The sequence below is a fragment of the Schistocerca nitens genome, chromosome 6 (assembly GCF_023898315.1).
Source record: "Schistocerca nitens isolate TAMUIC-IGC-003100 chromosome 6, iqSchNite1.1, whole genome shotgun sequence".
Taxonomy (NCBI): domain Eukaryota; kingdom Metazoa; phylum Arthropoda; class Insecta; order Orthoptera; family Acrididae; genus Schistocerca; species Schistocerca nitens.
This window is the reverse complement of record NC_064619.1, coordinates 471,503,382-471,530,695: the sequence shown is the minus strand read 5'-3', so window position 1 is coordinate 471,530,695 and position 27,314 is coordinate 471,503,382. Positions and strand designations below refer to the sequence as shown.

General features: G+C 42.9%; 1 protein-coding gene across 1 annotated transcript; it reads right to left on the bottom strand.

The window, feature by feature from the left end:
• Positions 1-11,030: 11,030 nt before the first annotated feature.
• LOC126262452 (ejaculatory bulb-specific protein 3-like) lies at positions 11,031-19,652 on the bottom strand. The gene is made up of 2 exons (XM_049959106.1): positions 19,399-19,652; positions 11,031-11,274 (listed from the first exon to the last, which is right to left on the bottom strand). The coding sequence occupies exons 1-2, from the start codon at positions 19,643-19,645 to the stop codon at positions 11,084-11,086; spliced, it is 438 nt and encodes a 145-aa protein (XP_049815063.1). The 5' UTR covers positions 19,646-19,652; the 3' UTR covers positions 11,031-11,083.
• Between the last annotated feature and the right edge of the window lie 7,662 nt (positions 19,653-27,314).

The window sequence follows — 27,314 nt, the reverse complement described above, 5'->3', positions numbered from 1 at the left end:
TTTCCCTGTGACTTGGGGCGAAGTTTGCGATGTTTTGCAATTTAGAACCACTGGGCGCCGAGAAATGAGCAATGTCAGCATAATTTCCTACGAAGCTGACAACTGCTTTAGAGGTTGTTACTTTCCAACAACCCACGTACTTGAAGTTGAGAGGTGTTGCCCCTTATACAAGAAGTCTGGGAGTATGTGTCTAGCTCATGGTACAAACGAGCCCATTTTTGTTTTGTCGATAATGCCTAGACGGAAGCATTAACGGATGGAAGAATGATTCTGTTAGCGCATTAGTCTGGAGGGAAAGTAGCAACTGGAACAATCACAAGAACATCGTGGGAGGTACCAGTTTGGTACTGGAAGTGTCTTTCATTTGTGACGCATCACGTTCGATAGGGTACACCGGTTCACCTTACCACTGATGGTGTGACTGATACTACGAATTCCCAAATTTACATAGAAGTGGTGCTGCCATAGCGAGAAGCGCATGTCGTTTACACTTCCATTTCAGTAACGGTATTCTCAAACCTTGTAGAGTTGCCTCGGCTGATGAATGCCTAAAACGTGGATTGTCCTGCGTGTCACCGCATTTGAGTCCTTTGTCAGGGACGGATTGAAGTGACCAGTTGTAGCCTCTCAGCCGTCAGCAATGACAGAACCAGACCTCTGCACAGCTCCTCAGGAAAGCAATCGCTTCCAAGAGAGCCCTAATGCTGATTTACCTTATAGCGGTCACATTCTGTCACCGCCAAGCATCTGTGGCTAAACCATTAACTTTGAAAGGTGGGAGGTTCAGGACGAGCACCTTTCATGCTTCATTGTCAGTTGTTAATCACAGACGGTCAGTCACGAGCTTCCTCTGGCTGCGGAGGGACTCACCTTTGCTATAAACAACTACGTGTTGGTATATATTATAGGGTAGGGGTTATCACTGAAACGATCAATTTTCAGTTTTTTATCCCTGTTATTTCCGGTAATAATCGTAGAAATCGAACAGAGACTGAACAAATTTGACTCTCTCAGTTTCAAGATACATAGAATCAAAATATTATATTAAAAAGACAATTATAAAAAAACTTGGCCTGTCCACCGTTCTTTGCTTTTGTCGAAAAGTGGTAAGTGGTTGACTGCTACAATAATTCATCCGCTTCCTCCTATTGATCTAATTTTTTAACTCTGCTCAAAAATCGTTTTTTAATCGGGAATCGTACCTTACTACTATTTGGACATTACGAATAATCAGTGTTAAAGGATGAAAACCGAGGTTGAAAAATATTTTTCGTATTCATTCGTCCGTTTTCAGAGACTGCAAGCAGCTAAAGGCATGAAACTTCCTGGAAGATTAAAACTGTGTATCGGACCGAGACTCGAACTCGGGCCTTTGCCTTTCGCGGGCAAATGCTCTACGAACTGAGATACCCAAGCACGACTCACGCCCCGTCCTCACAGCCTTAATTCCGCCAATACCTCGCCTCCTACCTTCCAAACTTCACAGAAGCTCTCCTGCGAACCTTGTCCGCGAAAGGTAAAGGTCCCGAGTTCGAGTCTCGGTCCGGCACATAGTTTTAATCTGCCAGGAAGTTTCATATCAGCGCACACTCCGCTATAGAGTGAAAATTTCATTCTAGCTAAAGGCATGTTGTGTAGACACAAACAGCACATCAGAAGCTTTCTATATTTGTTGTAACTATTAATGAACTGTTAACTTTTAAGTTTTCTCCTTATGTTATGTCACAAGTCTGTTATGGCTTCTCCCGGTTTAATCTTTTAAAGCAAATGGAGACTAGTGATGGGGCCATTCTGTAATACAACTGATTTCCGACGGCGACAGTGGGAAGCTTGCATATAGACCAGATGAGACAAGTCTTGCACACTGCATGTACGCGCATAACATCTAATAGGTTAGACCGTGTGATAATAGTTACATTATTGTCTCATCAGTACCAGTTATTATGCCATGTGTCTGTTGCTCGTTTCTGTCGGCATTGTTATTAACATAGGACTGATCGCTTTTCCCATTTTCTGTAATAACACAATATCTCGAAGAAATGTAAATTTTATGAATAAAAATTACGCATTTTGTAAATATGGTTTATTTAAAAATGACAAATTTTAGCACCGCTGCTGTGGATAGCTGATATTTCTGTTTTTTACACAGTTATCAGTAAAAAATAAAAACACCTGTAATAACCGAGACCAAACAAACACCGAACAACCCGGTTATTCATAACTAATACACCACTATTGGTTTTAACCGGTCGATTTTTCCTATCCGTAATATCTTGCGCTAGGTCGGAAGCTTTTACTGCAGTCTGCTAACAGAAACGTCAGGCAGCAGAATTCATAACTTCAAATCCTTCTATTCACCACACTTCCTGAATGTTGACATTTTACCTTGCCCGAGGTTCGATTTAACACATTTTTTATTCACCACACTTCCTAAATATTCACATTTTACCTTGCACAAGGTTCGATTTAACACATTTTGACGTATTGCAGCATGTGATACTTCCGAGTAACTTTCCCCCCTTTCGCTGCGTTTTGCATGAACTTCCCATCCGCCGTTACTAATAAAGAGTCAGGTCACGTTGTCAATTGTTCATGTTCAATTTGTGAAGGTGTATTTCAGAACATAAATTGTGTTTTCAATCTGTATGAACACTGATGTATAGTGTTGAAAGGTCTAGCAGCTTACATTTTCGCTCTTTTTGGCTTTGTTAAAAGAGCTGTCGAACATTCATGACTATTTTCAACTCTGCTGTATGTCGTACGTCTTTTGTTAAGTTGTATCTTTTTCTGTTAACTTTTTAGCATTTCATTCAGGATATATACTCCAGACAATTTATGAGGCCTTAAGAGGAATAATGTTCAATGAACCGTATCTTAATACTGATATGATTCCAAAGTAAAACCAGATAGTAAGTAAAAATAAGAGATCCGCTGCGGGGGCGAAGATGGTGTTGTTCAATAAATATTTAGTTGTTTGCAAGACATATAATATACAAAACATTCAAATGTACTCACGTTTCTTGATAATATATAGCTCGTGCAGAACTGTGTAGATCTAGAGAGGTCACCAGAATGTTAAAATGCTGAAAAAAGCTGTTTTGTTGTATGTTTTCAGAAGATTTGAAGTCAATACGCGAAATCACCGTTAGGCCTCCTCAAACCATAAAACCTAGACCATCAAAACTACCGATAATGTTCCTGGTTGCATTACGTGTTCTCAACTCTTGCTATATGTGGGTACACGTCCAAAACCACTAAGCAGACTGAATCTGCTCTATCACAAAAAGAGCACGTGTTACCACTCGTCGTTGTTCCAGTCCCTTGGCACCGTAGCAAAAATATGTACACGGTACACTCACCTATCAACTTTATTTTGACACTGTACTCCTCCCCCATGTGCCTCTTTCCAGAGGTACATTCGGCCCTGACGTCAGTTTTGTGGATGACAGTGCGCGACCGCATCGAGAAACGCAGTAGAAGACCCCTTGGAGCGAGAGGATACATGGTGAATGGACTAGTCTGCCCGTCACCCAACTCAAATCCCATCGAGCACGCGTGTGATGCGCCGGGCAGATGTATTTCAGCACGTTCACATGCACCAACACCCCTCCAGTAGCAGTCAACCGTGCCGATGGAGGAACAGAATGCCCTACACACAAGAACTCCTTACCAACCTTTCGCCCAGCATGGGTGCACGTAGTAGAGCTCCCACTGGCGTCCGTAGTGATTACACATTCTTTTAAGAGCCGTGCTCCACCTTTTATATTGTCCAGGAGACCATCATAAATCGCGTTGGCTTCAACGTGATTATTGTCTTTGAATGAAAGTGTCATTTTTGTTCCTCTCATTGCGTATTTCTTTCAGTTTTCTTCTGCACTGTACTGTATTGTACCAGTTCCTTCTACGTATGGTCCAGGTTTCATCGGGCTATGTTACTTGGCAGTGACAGATCATGCGAAATCTACTTTCTACCTTATGTTTTGTACACCAGTGTGGGTAGGAGTAACAACATCTACATTATGTATCTAAGGAAAGGCTACACAGCGACTTTCACATTCAGAAATCATATTTGGGAATTGGTTCCCTTTGATAAGTTCATGCTGTGTATCTTGTAGAAGGAGAAAGTGTACTAGTAGGCGTCGGAATCGACAACGGCCTGCTCGTGGTCTATCGAGCTTTTCGTACCACGACGCACCTGCTAGCATTGGTAGATGATCAAAGTGTCATGCGAATGTGGAATCGATGTGTACAGGAGAACAGTAATCAATGCCATGAACAATATCAGTGGCCTCATGCATCTAGCTCCCAAGAAGACAGACGTATTGTTCACTCGAACATGCTGGATCGTGCTCCTCGAAACATCCCAGAATTTCATTGTACCGGTCAAACCAGTAGCAGTACGACATTCTGCCGCTAGATGTCTCGAGGTCAACGTCTTAAGTACTGCGCCACCAAGTGCGTCATCTTTGGCACTTGCAAGTGTGAGTTGTAGTCATATGTATCAGGACGTGTTTCAGTGCTTTTCCGAATTCTGAAATGGATAACGTGGAGGAGCAATGGATTTGCATTAAATTCTGTTTCAAGTTGAAGAAAATAGCCAAGTCAGTTAACTTGAGTTAGGAGATAGACTTGCTTGTAGCAAGCCAAGCATCCAAGCATCCACACAGACAGTTCGACGACGCCTCTATCACCATGGACTATCAAGACTGTCAGCAAGGTGACCATTTTAGTGACTTCCTTTTATGCGGCAGCAGAGAGACACTCATCTACAGTGCAGTGCCCAACGGCAATACTGGACACAGGAGTGGCATCAAGGAGCATTTTCAGAGGACATACTATCACGACAGACATATCTTTGTGCAGAGGGTACGAGGAGGACGACCTTTGCGAGACTGCACTCTTTATTATTATACTCAGGCCCAGCAGCTGGCTTGATGATGTGAATGGCATTCAGTTCAACTTTAATTATGTACACCCCTCAAAAAAAGTTTTGCATCACCCCAGGTCCCAAAACTCCCACAGATAGACGTTGACTGTGGATGTTGTATCACAGACACAGTCCCTTCGACTGTTCAGAACTGTCACTAAACCCGCCCAAAGATGTAAGCAACTATGTATGAGCACCGCCTATTAGACAGAGGGGGTCCTACAGCTGATCAGCCATTCCACCAGGAAGGAGGTATACAGCTCGACTTGTCTGTAGTTCAACCATGGCTAGAAGGTCAAGACCGTGGTTCGATCGCATCCGTATTGTTACTTTATGCCAGGAAGGGCTCTCAACATGGGAAGTGTCCAGGTGTCTCGGAGAGAACCGAAGCGATGTTGTTCGGACATAGAGGAGATACAGAGAGACAGGAACTGTCGATGACATGCCTCGCTCAGGCCGCCCAAGGGTTACTACTGCAGTGGATGACCGCTACCTAAGGATAATGGCTCGGAGGAACCCTAAAAGCAACGCCACCGTGTTCAGTAATACTTTTTGTGCAACCACAGGACGTCATGTTACGACCCAAACTGTGCCCAATAGGCTGCATGTTGCGCAACTTCAATCCCGTCGTCCATGGTGAGGTCCATCTTTGCAACCACGACACCATGCAGCACGGTACAGATGGGCCCAACAACATGTCGAATGGACCGCTCAGGATTGGCATCACGTTCTCTTCACCGATGAGTGTTGCGTATGCCTTCAACTAGACAATCGTCGGAGACGTGTTTGGAGACAACCCGGTCTGGTTGAACGCCTTAGACACACTTTCCAGTGAGTGCAGCAAGGTGGAGGTTCCCTGCTGTTTTGGGGTGGCATTATGTGGGGCCCATGTATGCCGCTGGTCATCATGAAAGGCGCCGTAACGGCTGTACGATACGTGATTGCCATCCTCCAAACGACAGTTCAACCATATCGGCAGCATACTGGCGAGGCATTCGTCTTCATGGACGACAATTTTCGCTCCCATCCTGCACAGCTTCCTTCAGGATAGCGACATCGCCAGACTAGAGTGGCCAGCACCTTTTCCAGACGTGAACTCTATCGAACATGCCTGGGATAGATTTAAAAGGGCTGTTTATGGACGACGTGACGACCAACCACTCTGAGGGATCTAAGCCGAGTCGCCGTTGAGGAGTGGGACAATCTGGACCAACAGTGCCTTGATGAACTTGTGGATAATGTGCCACGACGAATACAGGCAAGCACCAATGCACCGAGGACGTGCTACTGGATATTATAGATACCAATGTGTAGAGCAATCTCGATGTAAGCTGGTACAACATGTAATGTGTGGTTTTAATGAGCAATAAAACGGGCGGAAATGATGTTTTTGGTGGTCTCTATTCCAATTTTCTGTACAGGTCCCGGAACTCTCGGAACCGAGGTGATGCAAAACTTTTTTGGTGTGTGTATTTTCTCTACTCTTTTGTATACGCACATTAAGTACAATTTTAAAGGCAAGCAGTGTACACTGAGGTGAAGTAAGGCATGGGATAGCGGGATCCACATATACATATGGCGGTAGTATCGCCTACACAACGTATAAATGGGTAATGCATTGGCGGAGCTGTCATGTGTACTCAGGTCATTCGTGTTGAAAGGTTTCTGAAGTCATCATGGCCGCATGACGGGAATTAGCAGACCTTGAACGCGGAACAGTAGTTGGACCTAGATACATGGAACATTCCATTTCGGAAATCGTTAGGGAATTCAATATTCTGAGATCCACAGTGTGAATAGTGTGCCGAGAATACCAAATTTCAGACATTACCTCTCACCACGGCAACGCAGTGGTTGATCGCTTTCACGTTACTACCGAGAGCAGCGGTGTTTGCATAGAGGTGTCAGTACTTGCAGACAAGCAACATTGCGTGGAATAATGGCAGATATCAATGCGGGACGTACGACGAACGTATCCCTTAGGAGAGAGCGGCGAGATATGACGTTAAGGGGCTAAGGCAGCAGACGACCAACGCTACATTCTTCGCTAACAGCACATCCCTACACCGCATTTCTGGGGTCATGATCGTATCCGGTGGTACCTAGACGACTGGAAAACGGTGGCCTTGTCATATGAGTCCAGATTTCAGTTAGTAAGAGCTGATGGTAGGGCTCGAGTGTGGTGCGGACCTCACGAAGTCATGGATTAAAGTTGTCAACAACGCACTGTGCAAGCTTGTGGTGCCTCCATAATGGTGTGGGCTGTATTGCATAGAATCGATTGGGTCCTGAAGTCCATCTGAACTGATCGTTGTTCGTTGAATCGAAATGGTTATGTGCGTCTACATGGAGACCATTTTCAGCCATTCATGGACTTAAATTTCTCAAGCAACGATGTCATGTCACCAGGCCACAATTGTGATTGGATTGAAGAATATTCTGTAGTGAATGATTTGAATTCCTAGATCACCCGACATGAATCCCACCGAACATTTATGGGACAGCCGGCCTTGGTGGCCGAGCGGTTCTAGGCGCTACAGTCTGGAACCGCGCGACCGCTACGGTCGCAGGTTCGAATCCTGCCTCGGGCATGGATGTGTGTGATGTACTTACGTTAGTTAGGTTTAAGTAGTTCTAAGTTCTAGGGGACTGATGACCTCAGAAGTTAAGTCCTATAGTGCTCAGAGCCATTTGAACCATTTATGGGACATAATCGAGCGGCTAGTTATTGCACAAAAACCTGCGCCGGCACCACTTTCACAATTAAGGACGGCTATAGAGGCACGGATTAATATTTCTGCTTGGGACTCCCAACGAGTTGTTGAGAGCGTGACATGTCCAGTTCCTGCACTACGCCAAGCAAAAGGAGGTACGACACGATATTACGAGGCATGACTTCTGTCACCTTAGTGTATTTATCTTTATGTATACTGCATTTCGATACCATAGAAGGCCATTCAAAGGAATAACACTAATATGGATCATACTGAACGTCTTAAGGAACTCTCCATAGAACTCAACTTCAAAGAAGTGCAGAGGCCATGGATTCCCCTTTATTTGGTGGGGATGTCGTGTCAGTCGATTCTCAACTGATATATTAGAAGGTTCAGCGTCCAGTGCATGAGTTTATCAGAGCGATTTGACAAAATCTAGCCGGCTGGTTGTTTGAATATAGTTTTAATAGGTGATTTCTAAACGCATCATGGAGTTCATTTTGAACATCTGCATACTTCCGTTACTGAGAGGCAGATAAGAATGGAGCTTAACATAACAATTTTTCCATTTCATTTTGACAAAGCGGAACATTAACCAATTTTGAATTCTTCCAGAATAAAAACAGTCATGGCTGCAAAGACTGGCACCAAGAATATTTCTGTTTTTATATAGCTACACCTTCTTTGTTGTCTAGAGCGATGACCCATAAGGGAAGAAAGTAGTACATGCAACATTCACAGACCTGTACATATCCTTCAGAATCAGTAATTTTATCAATGTGATCGGAAAAACAACTTGAAGAAGGGTCCTTAATGTTGAAACCCAGATTCTGGCAAATGTTTATCCTACATGGAACTCATGAAATGAGGGGAACGAAAGTAAAAAAAAGTCAGGGGAGATGCTATAGGACATATTGCTTACCTATATTTATACTCTGCTTTTCACATTGGGGCGTGTACAAATCGATTTTTGGTCTGTCAGGAATAAAGTTTTCTCAACATTACATTCAGGCTCGCAGCGGGATAGAATGAACATTGTATCTCTGTCCGAGAGTAGTTCTCCATCTCGTATTAACAGGTTTAGCAAAATGTACGAAAAACGAAAAATATTGCGATACAGCTCTGAAAATCAGTTCTTACAACATATGGAATACACTTCGGAACATATTTCAACTAAATAATATTTTCCGACGTTACTAAAACTGTCTCTCCTGAGTGAAACAAATATGTATACGTACCTGCTCCTTTTGATTGTACACGGTCGGCAATGAGTTATACCCAGTAGACAACCCCTGTACTCAAGCAGAATATCGATACTGTTCAATCAAAAGAAAGCCATTTGGTGATACTCAGTTTCAGCTACGATACCAATGATTCGGATCCGTCCACTCGTTTAAGTCGATACTGAACCTAAGTGGTGGTAAAACTCTGCGATGCGACGGGTTCTTAGTCAAAGGATGGTTTCGGTGAATGACTGACTAATAGGAGCTCGTTAATCAAAGAGTAAGAAATACTTATATCTAGTCGTTAACTTTTTATGATGTTTCGAACACTACGTATGACGTGATTCGCAAATACGTGTACTAAGATAAAAGGTTTCAAAAATAAAAAAGATTGTCAATTCAACTTTAACCTAAAGATAATCCTACCGTTTTCTTTAATTCTGAGATTGCAGAATAAAGTCATTAGTATATGACAGAAATTGGGGTGGTCCCGTCGTATTTATCATGCACACAATTCAATATGCTTCTACGTTCCTCGTTAACTGCATTTTGCGTTGTATTAAGTTCTAGGATTTTTTCATACGCGTAATAAGCACAACAGGAGATACACATAACAGAGACTTTATCCATCAACAATATATTCTCCTTCACAACGGTATGCCAAAGCTGGAATAAATTTTCGATTTCGTGACTGTAGAAATCACGCGGTTTAGTGTCGACGAATTCCTCGTGCCATGTTAGGAGTGCATTTTCATCCAGAAAGGCTTCGTTGGAGCTTTCTCGATAGATGGCGGAAAAGGTGAAAATCTGAGGGTACAAGATCAGCTGAACAAAGTTGGTGCCGAATGAAATCCAGACCTACCTCCCGCATAACGTTTTTTTGTCAATCTATCAGAATGTGATCGGGCGTTACCGTGGAATAACATAACTTCACGTAGTGTTCCAGGTCGCTGTTCTTCGACTGTGCAAGCAAGACATCTCGGTTCTTAACAATAACTGTCAGCAGTGACGGTTCCATACGGGGGAAGCAATTCATAGTATGTATACCACACGGTCGCTGTTCCAACACATGCATAACATCTTCTTTGTTATGTCTTTGGACTGGAAGTTGCTCCACTGTTAGGGCTCAGCCATTCCTTTCTTTCCGTTATGTTGGCATAAAGACACCATTTCTCGTCATCAGCAACGATACAGGATGGGAAGTGTCGGTAGTGTTCACTAGCCGGTTGACGACGAGCAAGCAGAGATGCACACATGTGGTCCACCCGCTGATTTTTGTGATTTTGGTTTAGAGCATACGATACCAATACACCCGATTTCTGAACCTTCTCTATTGGATGCAAATGTCGCACGATAGTGGAATGATCATATTTCATCACATTTGCCAGTTCTCCAGTACAGTGGCGTAGATTATTGTGGATTAATGCGTTTAAATGATCTTCATCAAACCCTGAACGTGGATAGTCACTAATGTCAAAACGAATCTCATTAAAACGAGGAAATCATTTTCCTGCCGTGCTCTGTCCAGTGTCATTATCCCCATGCACGGCTTAAGTGTTTATGGTTGTCTCCGCTGCCGGCACACATCTATAGAAGTCAAATAGAAGAATATGTCGAAAATGTTCCGATTTCTCTAGTTGGCACTCCATTTTCTAGCGTCCACAGCTCAATTCAGTATCTCCAAATGACAAAATGACAATATGCAAATTCAAATCGCAACAATGAACTACAAATAAAAAATGACAATGTATAAACCGATAACAACCGGAACACCATAATGCAAAATAAAAACGCTACGAACTTGTGCACCAACCTAATATATGTTTTATGGAAGACCTAGCCCTTCTATAAAGATGAAACATGTTATTTAATACCGACAACCTCTTGCTCTTGGCGTTTGTTTTTAGTTCTAAGTATTTGAAGAATACGACAAGAAACATTTCCTTGATTCCATAATAATGAAAGTTACTACCTCTAAGAGCTAAAATTTGTTGTTTTTGTAGTATTAACACGTAACTGTTTACATACATCCACAAAATGCATTGAGGGTTGTGTATAATTGCCTTTCACTATGGACATATGTCAGAGGAAGGGGAAAACAAGGATCCACGTGTATTTGAATACACTTTGCTGCATCTTAAATTGGTTCAGCCACAGTAAAATAGATTGTAGAATAACAAAACAAATTTTATTAAAAAACGTAGGTTGCGGTACAGCGTTTACGCATGAAGTTCCTTCTCCTTATCCTCGTATTTTTTGGAGAACTTCCCTTCGGGGTCATACTTGGCCTTCAGCTTTTGCCACGTCTCTTGCTTGTGGTTGATGAGATGTTTCAGAACTTTTCTCGAGCCCTCCTTCTGCCTGTCGTTGCATTTGGAACATTCGTCCTTCAAAGCGTCAGGAAGGACTTCTGCAATGAAGAAAACCACCTCTGAAGTTGAACTAATATTTACTTCACTTATTCAAAATAAAATGATGAATTCACTAACAAAAATCACATGTACATACTAAACAAACGTCGTACAACACAAGGAATATTGTGTGCTAAACATATAATTTTGAGAACTTCTGGATATAAGAGAATACCTCAAGAGATATTAATTTTCTATAGGAAATCATAGGCAGGGATTGTTTGGTTGGACATTTAGGGGTCTTATTTTCTAGAAGTTAGTGACTCCTGAACTATAGTCATATTCCCATGTAGTTCACCAAAGGGTAGTTAATCTTCATGACTCAATCTAATCATTTACAGTAACATTGTTCGAGACCATCCAAACACAATTTAGTGACAGATGGGTTTGTAGAGGAGAATCTGTTAGCTAGACATCATGTTCATTGATCGATGATTATTGTAGGCTCTGAGAAGAATTTGGTGTATTTCCAAAAAAGAGTTATGAAAATTTAGTGGCTGTTGTAATTATTCTCTATCTTATAGAATGTGGTACTTCCAAATTTGGGTCTTAGACAAAAGTAGTCAATATTCCTATACAAAGTAAAGAAATTCGTAAAAGTTCCCTTACCATCTACTATATCTCTTCCTTGTCACCTGAATTTATTCTATAGAGGAAGACGAAATTAAAATAATTTACATAAGTTTACACGCACGATAGCACTAAAGCTTTTTATAGAGAGTTGTAGAGGAGACAGCTTAGAACTAGCCACGGAGTAATGGCTTTTCACTAATCGTACCCTACCCCATGTGTATGACCAATATGATCATTTCTTTGAAGACTGTTGTACGCTATTTAAAATGGAACATATATTTTCTTTTTTGATATTATGAATGAGCTTTTGAAGAGCTTACTCACCTCCTGAAGTAAAGTGAATCGACCATTCCTTATCTTCTACATCGTCCAAGAAATTGCCTAAAATACAAAATTTTTGGGGAAACTACCTTTTTATCATCAGTCGTGTGGCTTATTGAGGAGCACAATATTTTACCCTCTTGCGGTGATCTCTTCAGCTCACTATAGCACTGACATCCAACGTCGTCAATTATTTGTTGTATATAGTACCAAAGAACGTATTCCTTCATACTGAAGAAATGTGTCTTACTATCCTATGCCTTGCTCGCACATATATCCTTTGCCGATTCTATGGGAAACAAATTTATGGAAACAATAGACAGCCTAAATCAAGATACGTAAAAACACATACACGAACAAACGAACACACACGCGCACACGCACAGAAAGAGAGGGACACAGAGTAGAGCGTCGAATTTGCAGGTGCTAGTGACTATCGTTATACCAATCCTTCAAAAGAAAATTTGCATACCACAAGCGGATACGTTACGAGGTTAAATGGTAACTAATGCGTCTATGCTCATCAGAAAGACACCGTAGTGACCATTACGCATAGTGGCATCAGCGTATGAACTCAGGTTGCTGTTGAAGGGGTAGCCTACCCTCAGGCTTTGACCCCCATTACTCAGTACACTGTACTTTCACTTTACACACTGTCTGTCATGTTCCGTTCTCGTATAGAGGAGGGAAAAATTAATACCTGTATGCATCTATATGTACTCTAGTTTCTATTCTTTTTGTATGTGATATATATGATGAATGTAACAGATTTGTCGTGCCATCTACGATTATCCGTTTTCTGATTTTATTTAATAGTGAGTATTGTCAACTTTCCATACATCCTTACCTAACTCTCGTACTCCGAATAACTCTTCCATGACTTTGTTCGACGTATTTTGTCAGGACTATAAAATAAAAATTTCATATATTGTTGTAACATTACAAACAGCTGCACTAGAGTTTTCTAGGTGGTTCAAAGTCCTCTCAACAAATCAGTCTTAAGTTCCCAATTCTTACTACCGACTTCACTTCTTCATTCATTCAAATATTAATTTATATTGCGATTATATCAAATAATTTATAAACACTAGCCATTTTGTAGTTTGGTACTAACGGATTCTTTATTTTCTTTACAGATATTCTTGCTTTTGTGCATTTTAATAGATTAAGTGGAAAGGCTACCATTCTAAATTTCCATTAATTTATCAGCGCTAAATATTGATGGTTAGGCAACAGGATTCTAGTTACTAAAATTTTGGTGACACCGGTTTATCCTAAGCTATTGTGTACTCCAATTAATTTTAAAACGTCATATACAAGTTTCCAGATAATTGAAGCGAGAGCACACATTTTCAGAAAGAATTCTCGTTCCATTGGTGATGCTATCATCATGTTACAGTATCAAAATTCTTCACCGTCTGTAGCTGCTAAGGAATTGTCATTTAATATTATAACGTAAAAACACGAAAATTCAACATGATTACGTTACCATTGTATTGATATGTCAATCGTCTTTTACTAGTATACAATATGAAAATCGTATGCTTCTTTAACACTTTCCTCACTGCATGCATTTACTTTGTACAGGAAGATCATGAATAAAAGTTTTGAAGACAATTGTAATAAAATGTTTTCAGTCTGCTGTGATGTTAGTGACATAGTATTTTCTGGCTGCACACCTTCATTATATTTGTGTCCATCACCCGTAAGCATTAAGAGGTATCTGGACACCTGGCTGAAAATGACTTACAAGTTCGTGGCGCCCTCCATCGGTAATGCTGGAATTCAGTAAGGTGTTAGCCCACCCTTAGCCTTGATGACAGCTTCCACTCTCGCAGGCATATGTTCAATCAGCTGCTGAAAGGTTTCTTGGGGAATGCAGCCCATTTTTCACGGAGTATTGCACTGGAGAGGTATCGATGTCGGTCGGTGAGGCCTGGCACCAAGTCAGCGTTCCACAACATCCCAAAGGTGTTCTATAGGACTCAGGTCAAGACTCTGTGCAGGCCAGTCCATTACAGGGATGTTATTGTCGTGTAACCACTCCGCGACAGGCCGTGCATTATGAAAAGGTGCTCGATCGTGTTGAAAGATGCAATCGCCATCCCCGAAATGCTCTTCAACCGTGGAAAGCAAGAAGGAGCTTAAAACATCAATGTAAGCCTGTGGTGTGATAGTGGCACGCAAAACAACAAGGGTTGCAAGCCACCTCCATGAAAAACACGACCACAGCATAACACCACCGCCTCCGAATTTTACTGTTGGCACTACACACTGGCAGATGAGGTTCACAGGCCATTCGTCTGCCATTGGATCGTCAAATTGTGTACCGTGATTCGTCACTCCACACAACGTTTTTCCACTGTTCAATCGTCCAATGTTTTACGCTCCTTACACCAAGCATTTACTGGCGTGATGTGTGGCTTATGAGCACCTCCCGCCTAACTGTCATAGTACTTGCAGTGGATTCTGATGCAGTTTGGAATTGCTGTGTGATGGTCTGGATAGATGTCTGCCTATTACACATTACGACCCTCTTTAACTGTCGGCGGTCTGTGTCAGTAAACAGACGAGGTCGGCCTGTACGCTTTTGTGCTGTACGTGTCCCTTCAGGTTTCCACTTCACTATCACATCGGAAACAGTGGACCAAGGAATGATAAGGAGTGCGGAAATCTCGCGTACAGACGTATGACACAAGTGACACCCAATCACGTGACCACTTTCGAAGTCCGTGAGTTCCGCGGAGCGCCCCATTCAGCTCTCTCAAGATGTCTAATGACTACTGAAGTCGCTGATAAGGAGTACCTGGCAGTAAGTGGCAGCGCAATGCACCTAATATGAAAAACCTATTGCCACCTAGAATAACTCCGAAAGTTTGATAGTAGCTGAGAAGTTTGTGGGACAAATGTTGCGAGGGGAAACGGGCTCCATAATATGACGTTGATTTTTTGTTGCTAGGTGGGGTCGCGTCAGAGATATGAAACTCAACTTTTTTTTTAATGGATGCCATAGTTTGGTACTTATTTTCTGATAGCGGCTATCAAGACGAATCCAGTGATGTGTTACAGTAAGGTCACAAAGGTGGCATGAACTACCATTTAGAGAAGGTGTTCGAAGTCATGACCATTGGTATCAATGCAGTGCTACGATCTTCTTATTATGGATTGAGTGGTATTCCTTATCACTTCAGCAGTTATCGAAGCACATGCTCTGACAATTCTCTCTCGTATATCGTGCAAATAGTAAACGTTCGCCGAATATGGCGTATCCATCTAACATGCCATTGACATGTAAACACCATTCGACAGTTTCGCAATACAACACTAATAGGCACGGTAAGACTAGTATCCTCGAATCAAGCGAACGTGAATGATGTATTCCTTCGAAGAACAAGTCGATATGCTTCTCAATTACGGAGAATGACAAAGAAATTCAGTAACAGTTAGAAATTTATACGCTGAAAGATATCCTCAACATACTCACCGTGCATCGGAAACATACCTGGAAAAGGACAGTTACTAACGAGGAAACGGAAATTGGTACTCTTGCCACTGTGGCTCGAGATCCTTGTGTTAGTTCGCGTAAAATCGCAAGGGAGTCTGGCATGAGCCAGAGTAGTGTTGTTCGTGTTCTGCATCGCCTTAAATATCACCCTCACCATAACAGTCTCCACCAAGAATTAACTGGTGCATATTGTATGAGCCGCATTGAATTCTGCCGATTGGCTCAACTTCAAATTCAGAGGGATGAAACATTTATTAATTTGGTTCAAATAGTTCAAATGGCTTAACATCTGAGGTCATCAGTGCCCTGTAACTGAGAACTAGTTAAACCTAAGCAACCTAAGGACACCACACACATCCACGCCCGAGGCAGGATTCGAACCTGCGACTGTTGCGGTCGCGCGGTTCCAGACTGAAGCGCCTAATTTGATTTTATTTACTGAAGAGGATACATTCATGAACCACGGAAATGTTAATTTGCATAATATGCATTATTGGTCATCTAAAAATCCATGTTGACTGTGGCAAGTTGCACGCCAATAACCATGGTCGGTGAATGTATGGTGTGGGATTCTGAGGGACAGAGTTATAGGCCCCTATTTTATCGAAGGAAATCTTAATGTTAAGAGGTACACCACATTCCTGCAAGAAACATTAGGTCTGTTATTGGAAGAAATACCTTTAGAAGCAAGGAACAGAATGTGGTATCAACACGATGGGTGTCCGGCACGTTTTTCGCTGATGGCTAGAAATAAGTTTCAGAGAAAATTCCCATATCGTTCGATTGGACGCGGAAGAGATGTGTAGTGGCCGGCTCGTTCGCCAGACTTGACGCCTCTGGATTTTTTCTTGTGGGGATTCTTAAAGGACATTATTTATAAAGACTTTCCAACTACGCCTGAATATAAGCGAGAGAGAATTGTCAGAACATGTGCTTCAATAAGTGCCGAAGTGATAAGGAATACCACTCAACCTGTAATAAGAAGATTGCAGCACTGCATTGATACCAATGGTCATCACTTCGAACACCTTCTGTAAATGGACGTTCGTGCCACCTTTGTGACTTTCGTTGACGTTCGAAGGCCTTACTGTTACACATCATTGGATTCGTCTCGATAGGCGCTATCAGAAAATAAGTACCAAACTATAGCATCCCTTAAAAAAAAAAACGAAGTTGACCTTCATATCTCTGAAGCGACCCCAGTTAGCAACAAGAAACTAACGTCATATTATGGCTCCTGTTGTCCTATGCTATTTGTGTCCCACAAACTTTTCAGCTCCTATCATATTTTCGGAGTTATTCTTGGTGGCAATAGTTAGTGGCTCCCCCTGTATGTAGAGTGTGTGTTTCTCTCTCTCTCTCTCTCTCTCTCTCTCTCTCTCTCTCTCTCAGTGGGCGCGCGCGCGCGCGCGCGCGTGTGTGTGTGTGTGTGTGTGTGTGTGTGTGTGTGTGTGTGCGTGCGTGCGTGCGTGCGTGTGTGTGTGTGTGTGTGTGTGTAATTAGTAAGCAATGTGCAGATGTGCATGGAATATGGAATATAATCGGCGATCAAAAAATTTCCATTTGAAGGGCACACTAACCCCTTGTCTACATGTCAGTGCTTATATGCCCACCTGTGCGGCTGGTCCCTGCGGAGGTTCGAGTCCTCCCTCGGGCATGGGGGTGTGTGTTTGTCCTTAGGATAATTTAGGTTAAGTAGTGTGTAAGCTTAGGGACTGATGACCTTACCAGTTAAGTCCCATAAGATTTCACACACATTTGAACATTTTTTATATGCCCACCTTGGTGTCGCGCAGGGTTGCATATACGCTGCAGCCGCACTCTCAAATGGAAACTTGTTGCCTCCCTTTTATGTCTACAAGTTAGATAAATAACGTGCAGCGTGTCCACAAAGAGGGGTAGCCAACAGTACACCCAGCAGTATGTAATGTCGCCTCATACACCAGACGGTTCTTGTCCACGCATCATTTCCAGGCAAAGAAACGGTATGCGTGAGACTGGGTGCCCCGTTTACCGCCCTGCTAACCTGTCCGTTATTGTGGAACATACCATTCATCTGTTCCCGACAAAGTGTGCAGAGGCGTCCTCAAGTTGGAGCCATACATTTCCACAGCTCCCAAAGATACTCCCTACAACGACTCCTGTAACAGTTCACTACAATTTTTTTCCATACTAGAGCGTATTAGACAGAAATAAGGCCAAATTAGGAAAAGTTCTCAAGTACCACTATCTGAAAATTTGTGCAGGTGATAGATTTTTTTTAGTATAAAAAATCCTCCTCTCTGAACCCTCAACAATGACAACCCATTTGTAGAAGTTACGCTATATTTGATTTGTAATGAGACTGTTTCTTATAGTCAGACTATTTCTTGCATAGCGCAAAATCTGCGTTCGTTTCGTGAATTGACAACTGAGAACCTGAAGCGATTATGAAGAGCACATCTTATATTCATAAACTCTGCAAGAATCGACAAGATATGTTCTCGGTACGTTGTGGTAATCAAACCACTACAAACGCTGATTATCAGCTCTAAACAAAGAAATGTGTATTTGTTTACGCTGTTTAGGATCGAGAGAGGCTTTCAACGAAAATTCACGTGACTGACTGCCAACAGAATTCGGACTAAAATGCATTGCATTCACAGACAGTAAGAAAGGCCTAGATTAAAAGTAGCCATATTCGATAGCATGTAACGTACCGTCCAGAAGAGAACATTGCAAAATTTATAACGTTATAGTCTCTTAATGAAGCGAAAGTTAAGAGCCTACTGAAAAAGCTTTAAGGAAGATACAAAGTACATAGGTTGGTCGATAGCAGACAAAGTAAGAAACGGAACAGTGTGTTGCGAACTGCTAATGAAACCAACTGTATTTACAATACGCAAGTACAGCACACTACTAAAAATACGTGCAAGGATGCACAACTGCTCGATTTCCACATGCATGTACTTTTGTTGGCGACTGGGAGACAGGAAGGAACATTCAAGAAGAGACAGCGCGTGACGTGTAGCAGAAAATAATAAGCTTCTTCATATCTAACTCATTGTCGACATCGTACTGGTAGGAAGGGACGGAAATGGAACACCACAGTAGTATTTTCAAACTATTTATTATTCAGGCGACTAGTTTCAACGCCGAATTTGCATCAACTTTAGGTCCTACTATTAAACAAATTAGTATTTACAGTCACTGGCTCATGTACCATACGGCTCATACAATAAATAGGGGAGGTTGGCCGCTATTCATCATTAGTGTATATTCCGAACATATAATCAAATCATTACTGTGACCACATAGACGCAGAAAGGATCTTTGTAAGCATATTATACCCCTGTGCTCGCAATGGTGACTAGACGTTCGGACTATAGACTCATGATGAATAACTGCACACGGAACCTAGTTATTAATGGGTCCTATGATATGTGAGGCGAGGAGTCGAAGCACTTATTTGGCTAACTGTAGGCCCTGAAGAAGACGCAAATGCTGCCTGTATACTACTCGTCTGAATAACAAATAGTTTGAAAATATGGCTGTGGTGTGGTGTTCCATTTCATTACTTATATTGTCAGCCGCTGTTCGAAGTCCGCAAGAAGGATGGACTTTCACTATTTGAAGGAAGGTCAGCGGAGGCTGCTTCTTCATTGGTTAGCGACATATGGATTTTTACAGAGCACAGATACTTGACGTGGAGCAACAGCCGCGAGTAGCCTGCTGTTACACTTACTCTTCAGCTCCTTGCCATCAGCGGTGCAGCTGGCGTCTCCATCCTCGAGCAGACACTTGACGTAGTTGCTGAGCAGGCGGTCGTTGGCGAGGATCTCGTCCAGGTTGACGTTATCGTACTTGGTGGTGTACTTCTCTTCGGGGGCGGCCAATGCGACGACGGCGAGCGCCGAAACGAGCAGCAGGGCGGCCTTCATGGCTGCGGCGGGCGTCCACTGCGAATGCTGCGAGGCGGCTGCGGCACGCATATATAGGAGGAACTCCTCCCACTGGGCCCGCGCACGTTTCTTTTCACCTTCAAGGGTAACGCATTGCGTAACAAACGCCGTGGTTTTTTTTTGTTTCTTTTCGGTTCTCTGGAAACGAAACTGCCACCTTTTATGTCATTTTTTGCCGCAAAATTTCGTACTCTGCACATTGGAAAGTTTATTAGTTCGTCCTAAGCTCTCATTGGCCTACAGACTGACTGCTGTTGTAACAACTAACTGATCATTTGAAAATGACATGGGGTCCGAAAAAGGTTGCGACAGTAATTACGTTTTCCTGCAAACAGAGCTGTTACTCGAACAAATACGGTACACAGATATTCTCTCGCTCACTACACGCAAACTATTAGTCCTACAGAAAGATTAACGGGATCTTCTTGTACGAAATTTAACCCTAGGACGATTAAGGGGGGAGGGGGGGGGGGTTGTTCGTTGAGCCCACAATTTTTGTATGTCCTCTGCTTTTTCCCAATTAACTTTCATACTACATATTCCCTTTGAGTTATTGTTTGTTGGCTATTTTATGAAACGTTAGCGTCAATATATTTTATAGAAAATTCCTGCTTTGAAAGAAAAAATAAATAAACTTATTATGGGTCCAACAAACCCCCCCCCCCCCCCTTAGGCTTCCATGCTTTAGAGAATTTCCCTTAGTAGGATTTCGTATTTCTCATCTCCACAACAATGCAAGCTAGTTTCTTGTTGGTTGGTATTCTTGATATTCACAACAATCGGTTTACTTTCAGAGGAAGTGATTGTTGATGTCAGTCACCTGTTATTTATCTTGTAAACTTGCAGTGAGTTAGTGCAGTTCCCAACACGTAGGCCTCCAGTCACTTTGGTGTCCTGCACAGCAAAAACGAAACCATGTAAGAACTTACTGATGTTGTCAACAATGCACCAAGATAAAGGCACTGTTGGAGGAGAGAAGAATAAAACCGAGATAAATGCATGCTATAATTCCACCACTCATCAAATGACGCGTATGTATGGCCTCTATCTGTATTTTACTCTCTCATCGACATTTGTGCTATCAATGCAACCACCATATTCATCCGACATAGAATGAACAGAAACACAACAAACGGAAACTTTATCTTCTGCAAGCTGGGATGGAACTAGTGAAATTGCAGGTAGAAGAAAGAAGTGCCAATGCAAGAGGGTTATCTAACCAAATTGTTCAATCAATGGAGACTATTCTGCAAAAGAAGATCAAAGAAGTGACAACAGAAGCACGTCAGCCTCCAGTAGGGAAAGGTCGGTGCCATTTTTGTATAAGAAAAGCTAAAACAAAGAAGCAGAAGTCCAACAATCTAAGTAAACCAAAACAGTATTGTGGACAGTGTCATAAACATGTGTGTAACACACATTCAGAAAAAATTGTGAAGTGTGTCTCTTGCCTTGAAGTTGAGGACTCAGAGTAGTCTATTGTATATGAACACATCTGTATTTTGTATTGTAATATGTCAATTTTTTATTCACTCAATCTAATATTTATAACACTTAACAACATTTATAAAGCCGGCCGAAGTGGCCGTGCGGTTAAAGGCGCTGCAGTCTGGAACCACAAGACCGCTACGGTCGCAGGTTCGAATCCTGCCTCGGGCATGGATGTTTGTGATGTCCTTAGGTTAGTTAGGTTTAACTAGTTCTAAGTTCTAGGGGACTAATGACCTCAGCAGTTGAGTCCCATAGTGCTCAGAGCCATTTGAACCATTTTGAACATTTATAAACCGATGCCTTAGTTAAAATTATTTAATACCTGTGGGCTCGCCGAACCCCCCCCCCCCCTCCCTCCTTAGGCATCCAAGTTCTAAAAAACGGCTTGGGCGTCCTAGGGATGACGTAGTTCAATTTTGTACCGGAATAAGTTTCGGGTAGAGGCTGTAGACTTCGATTCATTCAAGAAAAACGTAAAAATAGTGACCTTAACGCGTTTTTCTTAAATAACTCGAAAACTGTCGCATACAGGGAAAACGTATCCCAGTACAAAATTTAACTACATGAAATTTCCTACAAAAACGTCCTGCTTATTTTTTTCTGTAGGACTAGTAGTCTGTGCGCAGGAAACGAGAGAATATGAAAACATTTGAAGCCGATGTGGGTTGCATAAAACACATAGGTATGGGCAGCTGAACCACCTTGTATATTTTACCTTCCGGGTCAACAATACAGTCCAGTTGACTGGAAAGATAGATGGAATTTTTATGGATAACATTGCGCCATGTCACCTGGCCACAGTTGTTTTTGTTTGGTGTGAATGACATTCTGGACAGTTCGAGTGAATGATGTGGCCGCCCAAATCGCTCGACGTGAATCCTATCCAACAGTTATGGGACATAATCGAGAATTCAGTTCGTGCACGAAATGCTGCACATTTCGCAATTATGGAGGGCTGTAAAGGCAGCTTGGTTCAATATTTCTGCAGGGGACTTACAACAACTTCTTGCGATCATACCACGTGGAATTGCTGCACTGCACCGGGAGAATGGAGGTCCGACACGATACTGCGAGGTATCCCATAACTTTTGTCACCACATTGTAAATAAATGAAGAAATTGCTTCAGTAGAGGAAATTGTTATAGGCCGCATAAAACCTGTCAGAAGACTGATAACCACTTCCCAAACCCCCACCCCCTCCCCTTTATCCCGAAAAGGGTACCGCTTTAAATATTATTGTTATTCTGAATGTTTGCTGTTACTGTCAATCCCGTTATCAGTGTTGTTAATGTTATTAACTATAGTTATTGCTTGAATGCCCCGTACTGTTTATTTGTTTTTATCGATGACTATAGGTAATTAATACTTGCTGTAGTCTGGCTGGTTAGAATAATTAGGCATCGGACATTAATAAGTAGCCAGATATGGTGGCAAACTTACTCCTAAGGTACATGCGCTAATAATTAAAGTTCTGACTGTGGGGGTAAGACGCCTGCCCCATATACTCTCCCACACTCTTCTATGATTCTGTCCCTTCCAAAATATTTTTATAAATAATGTGGAGGTTGAAATCTGCATCGCTCTAGCACGGCGCCAATGTCCAATGCCGATGGTCACGTGCCAATGGTCAGTCGCAGTTGCCGATGTCGTTGTGTTAACAATGGTACATGCTTGTGACGTGGTCCACGGAGGCCCTTCGTTAAGAGTGTGGTGATGATATTTGGTTTGTGGGGCGCTCAACTGCGCGGTTATCAGCGCCCGTACAAATTCCCAATCATTGCTCAGCCCAATCTCGCCACTTCCTTGAATGATGATGAAATGATGAAGACAACATAAACACCCAGTCATCTCGAGGCAGGTGAAAATCCCTGACCCTGCCGGGAATCGAACCCAGGACCCCGTGCTCGGGAAATGAGAACGCGACCGCGAGACCACGAGATGCGGACATTCGTTAAGAGTGTTCGATGTAATGTGCGTTCTGACACACTTGCTCAGCTTTAAAGTCTGCCCAGCATTAAAGTCTGTTGTTAGTTCCGCAACAGTTCGACACCTGTCCTGTTTTACCAGTCTGCCCCGGCCACGAAGTCAGACGTCTGCAACGAGGGGCGACCGCCCAACCCCACCACGTCTGGACGGCGCTTCCCCTTGGTTTCGCCACGTGTTGAAGACAGTCACGACAGCACTTCTCTAACACACGACAAGTAGTGCAATTTCCGAAATATTCGTGCCGAGCCTCTGGGCCATCACCTTCTGTCCTCGGTCAAAAAAATGGCTCTGAGCACTATGGGACTTAACATCTGAGGTCATCAGTCCCCTAAAACTTAGAACTACTTAAACCTAACTAACCTAAGGACATCACACACATCCATGCCCGAGGCAGGATTCGAACCTGCGACCGTAGCGGTCGCGCGGTTCAGGACTGAAGCGCCTAGAACCGCTCGGCCACACTGACCGGCGTCCTCGGTCAAACTCAGGTACATCGTGCACCTTCCCCATTCTCGTACACACGGACAGGTCACTGATACGAGCATTCATTCCTCGCCAGGTGCCGCTGTCATCGTCTGGACTGGTCTATGTGGCTAGTAGTTCGGTGGTCATAATGTTCTGACTGATCAGTGTATTTATTCTTACTAAACCGTTTTTTAGTTGTCCGGGTGTAATTTTTTGACGCATCTTGACTCTCTAGCTAAACTATTTCGTTCACTCATTTTGTGACTGATCGTATTTTTTGAAATGAAGTTCCTAGATTTCAACATCTACTCATTATCACAGTAGGGGTGAGGGCTACAAATTTGTGCAGTACGTACGTTTCTTCTGTATTTGGTAAACGTGTAGACCTCCCAATCACTGTATCGATCTACTGAAGGACGCCGATGTGATAGAACCAGTTAGGCCACGCCCTAAGTAAAAGGCAGAAACGGTTTGTTGGAAACGTTTCGCGCTGAAATGTCTAATACTGATAACTGCTCGCTTTGTGAATCAGTTATTAAATTCCACATATATTACTACATGTTTAATGCAAAGAAGTCATTTCCATATACCTGATTATCCCGTATTTCTATCTTACTGATACTTGTTTCTCATCATTAGCTCTTACAATAAAAGGTATAAAGGAATTATGCAAAAGGAAGGCACTTTACATGCATTCCGCAGAACCTGGGTTCGATATCGCATCTGCCCATCCAGATAAAGGCTTTCTGTCTTTTCCTTTGAATCAAAGGGGCACCGACCTTGCCACAGTGGATACAACGGTTCCCGTGAGATCACCGAAGTTAAGCGCAGTCGGGAGTGGCCGGCACTTGGATGGGTGACCATCCATCCACCGTGCGCTGTTGCCATTTTTCGGGGTGCACTCAGCCTCGTGATGCCAATTGAGGAGCTACTCGACCAAATAGTAGGGGCTCCAGTCAAAGAAAACCCTCATAACGACCACATGCCCCTCCTATCCGCATCCTCAACTGAGGATGACACGGCGGTCGGATGGTCCCGATGGGCCACTTGTGGCCTGAGGACGTATTGCTTTGAATCAATGGGGGAAAATGTCGGGATGACTCGCTTGAAAAGGACACTACCAGTTTCCTACCCCAACCAAGTTTGTGCTCCGTGTCTGATGAACTCCCTATGGATGGGACATGAAAACTTAATCTCTCTTTGACCCTTCCTTCATAAACTTTCTATCTCTGATGATTCTGTGCTCTAGAGTTTACCCAGCGAAAATCTTGGCTTTCACCCGTGGTCGTTAGCGTAGGGCGGAGTTTTTTCATTGACGGGTCGTTGACGGTTGTGTAACGTCTCGCAAAAATGTTTTATTGTATTTGTACGAGTTCTACAGGTTATGCGCTTCACCTATGAATGGTTTGGAAGTTCATAAAGCACCACGGAAATGAAATTTCAGATGTAATAACTAGAAATGTGTGTACGTATAGTAGCGTACTGTTGGGGTTTTTGTAGCACCGAGTAGCTGGCGTACACAAAGGAGCTCCGGCCGTGGGGCGGGGCAGGCAGCCAGTCGGCCTTCGGCGGACAGGCCGCGGTGCTCCCGGCTCGGCTGCGAACGCTCGCCAGCACCCGCCAATTACAACGAGTCGCCCGACTCTTGTGATACACTCAGTACAGTGGAATTCGATGGCGGTATTAAGTCGTATCCCACAAGAACACTCACTGTCCAATACATTGTCTTGTTTATGAACTACACCCAGAAATTAGTGGAAGAATGACTCTGACATACGAGGCGTGTTTTTTAAGTAAGTACCGTTTTGAAACGAAAAAAAAGACATGTTAAGATATCTCAATAATTTGATTTTTACATTTCCGTCAATATTGTCATAACGTTGTACCAGGTTTTGCATACCCTCCTCATAGAAGTCTGCCACCTGACTTGTTAACCACTGCATCACCACAGTTTTGACTTCGTCATCATCTCGAAGACGCTGACCGCCCAAGTGTTTCTTCAAGTGCAGGAACATATGGTAGTCACTGGGCGCAAGATCGGGGCTGCACGGAGGATGATCTAGAGTTTCCCATCGAAAAGATGTGACGAGATCTTTGATCTTATTCGCCAAATGCGGACGGGCATTGTCTTGCAGCAAAACGGTCACCTTGCCACGTCTTTTGTTCTGAATTGAACGGCGCAGATTGTGCAATGTCTTACAGTAAGCTGCTGCATTGATTGTCTCATTACGAGGCAGAAATTCCACAAGAAATACGCCTTTCCTGTCCCAAAAAACTGTGCACATGATTTTCTGGGCAGAAATTGTTTGCTTAAACTTCACTTTTCTGGGTGAATCTGAATGCCGCCATTCCATGGACTGTTGCTTTTACTTTGGTGTGACGTAGGCCACCCTTGTTTCATCGCCCGTTACAATTTGGCTTAAGAAATCATCACCGTTGTTGTGGTACCGCTCAAGGAAAGTCAATGCACTGTCTAAACGTTTGGTTTTGTGCACATCCGTCAACATTTTCGGTACCCAACGTGCGCACAATATTCGGTAATTCAAGCGCTCGGTCACAACGCCATACGAAACACTACGAGAAACATTAGGAAAGTCATCCCGCAAGGAGGAAATCATAAAGCGTCTGTTTTCTTTCGCCTTATTGTCCACTTCCTGCACCAAACTTTCATTAACGACCGAAGGACGCCCACTCTGTTGTTCATCATGCACATTTGTGCGGCCATCTTTAAATGCTCTCACCCACTTTCTTACCATCCCATCACTCATAATGTTTTCTCCGTAAACTGCACAGATCTCACGATGAATATCGATCGCTTTTAGGCCTTTAGAACTAAGAAATCTTATAACAGCCCGTACTTCACAGTCGGCGGGACTCATGATTATCGGAGGCATCTTAAACATTCAGTACACAACGTAAACAAGGAAGAATCAGACTGTAATGACGTCAGTGGGTAGACAACAGATGTAGGTACGTAGTGCGCATGCGCAGAACGCCGACTGCAGCGTCGCGGCCGCGGTGTGGCAAAATGGTACTTACTTAAAATACATCGACTCGTATATCAACACAAATAGATGAATGATGCTGTTGTTAATGGACGATGCACGATATCTTCTCTGTAAATGTAAAATTTGAAGAAAAAGAAACCTATTTCGAATAGATGCCACTGTCAACAGGTCGGTACACCAGAAAGTATTAAATAGTTTGAATAAAATCGCCGCGAGACTCTGCATTCATACATTATCGCGCAGTTTGTCCTCGTCACTATAGGGAGATGGATTTGGTAAAATAAAATAGTGTGTACTTCATAGCAAGCGAACAAAAGCTTTTTCCAAATGTGATACTGCAGAAGAACGCTGAAGATTTGATCGGTATTTCGTAACTATTGAAAAGGTGCCAGATCGAAATTGGGAGAACTGCGCTGGATGGCACAACTTGAAGGTATTGTTTGACAGGATAAGCCCTCAGTGTAATAAGCAGGTAAAAATAGATGTAGGGCACATTAGCTATACATTTATGATGAAACTGATACAAGATAGACTAGTGTAGATACCTACAGCAAACCAGCATCGGACTGTTAACTAAAATGACACACGGTCCAGTCACATTAACATGACCACCACCTGTGTTGGACGTCAGCGGGTAATACCCACTCACAGATGGCAGGTGGCAGCACTAGGAGTGGAAGATACATGAAGAGTATCGGGGGCACATGGGAAACAGTGCAGTTGTTGTAGTGATGCAGAAACGGAGCGATTTA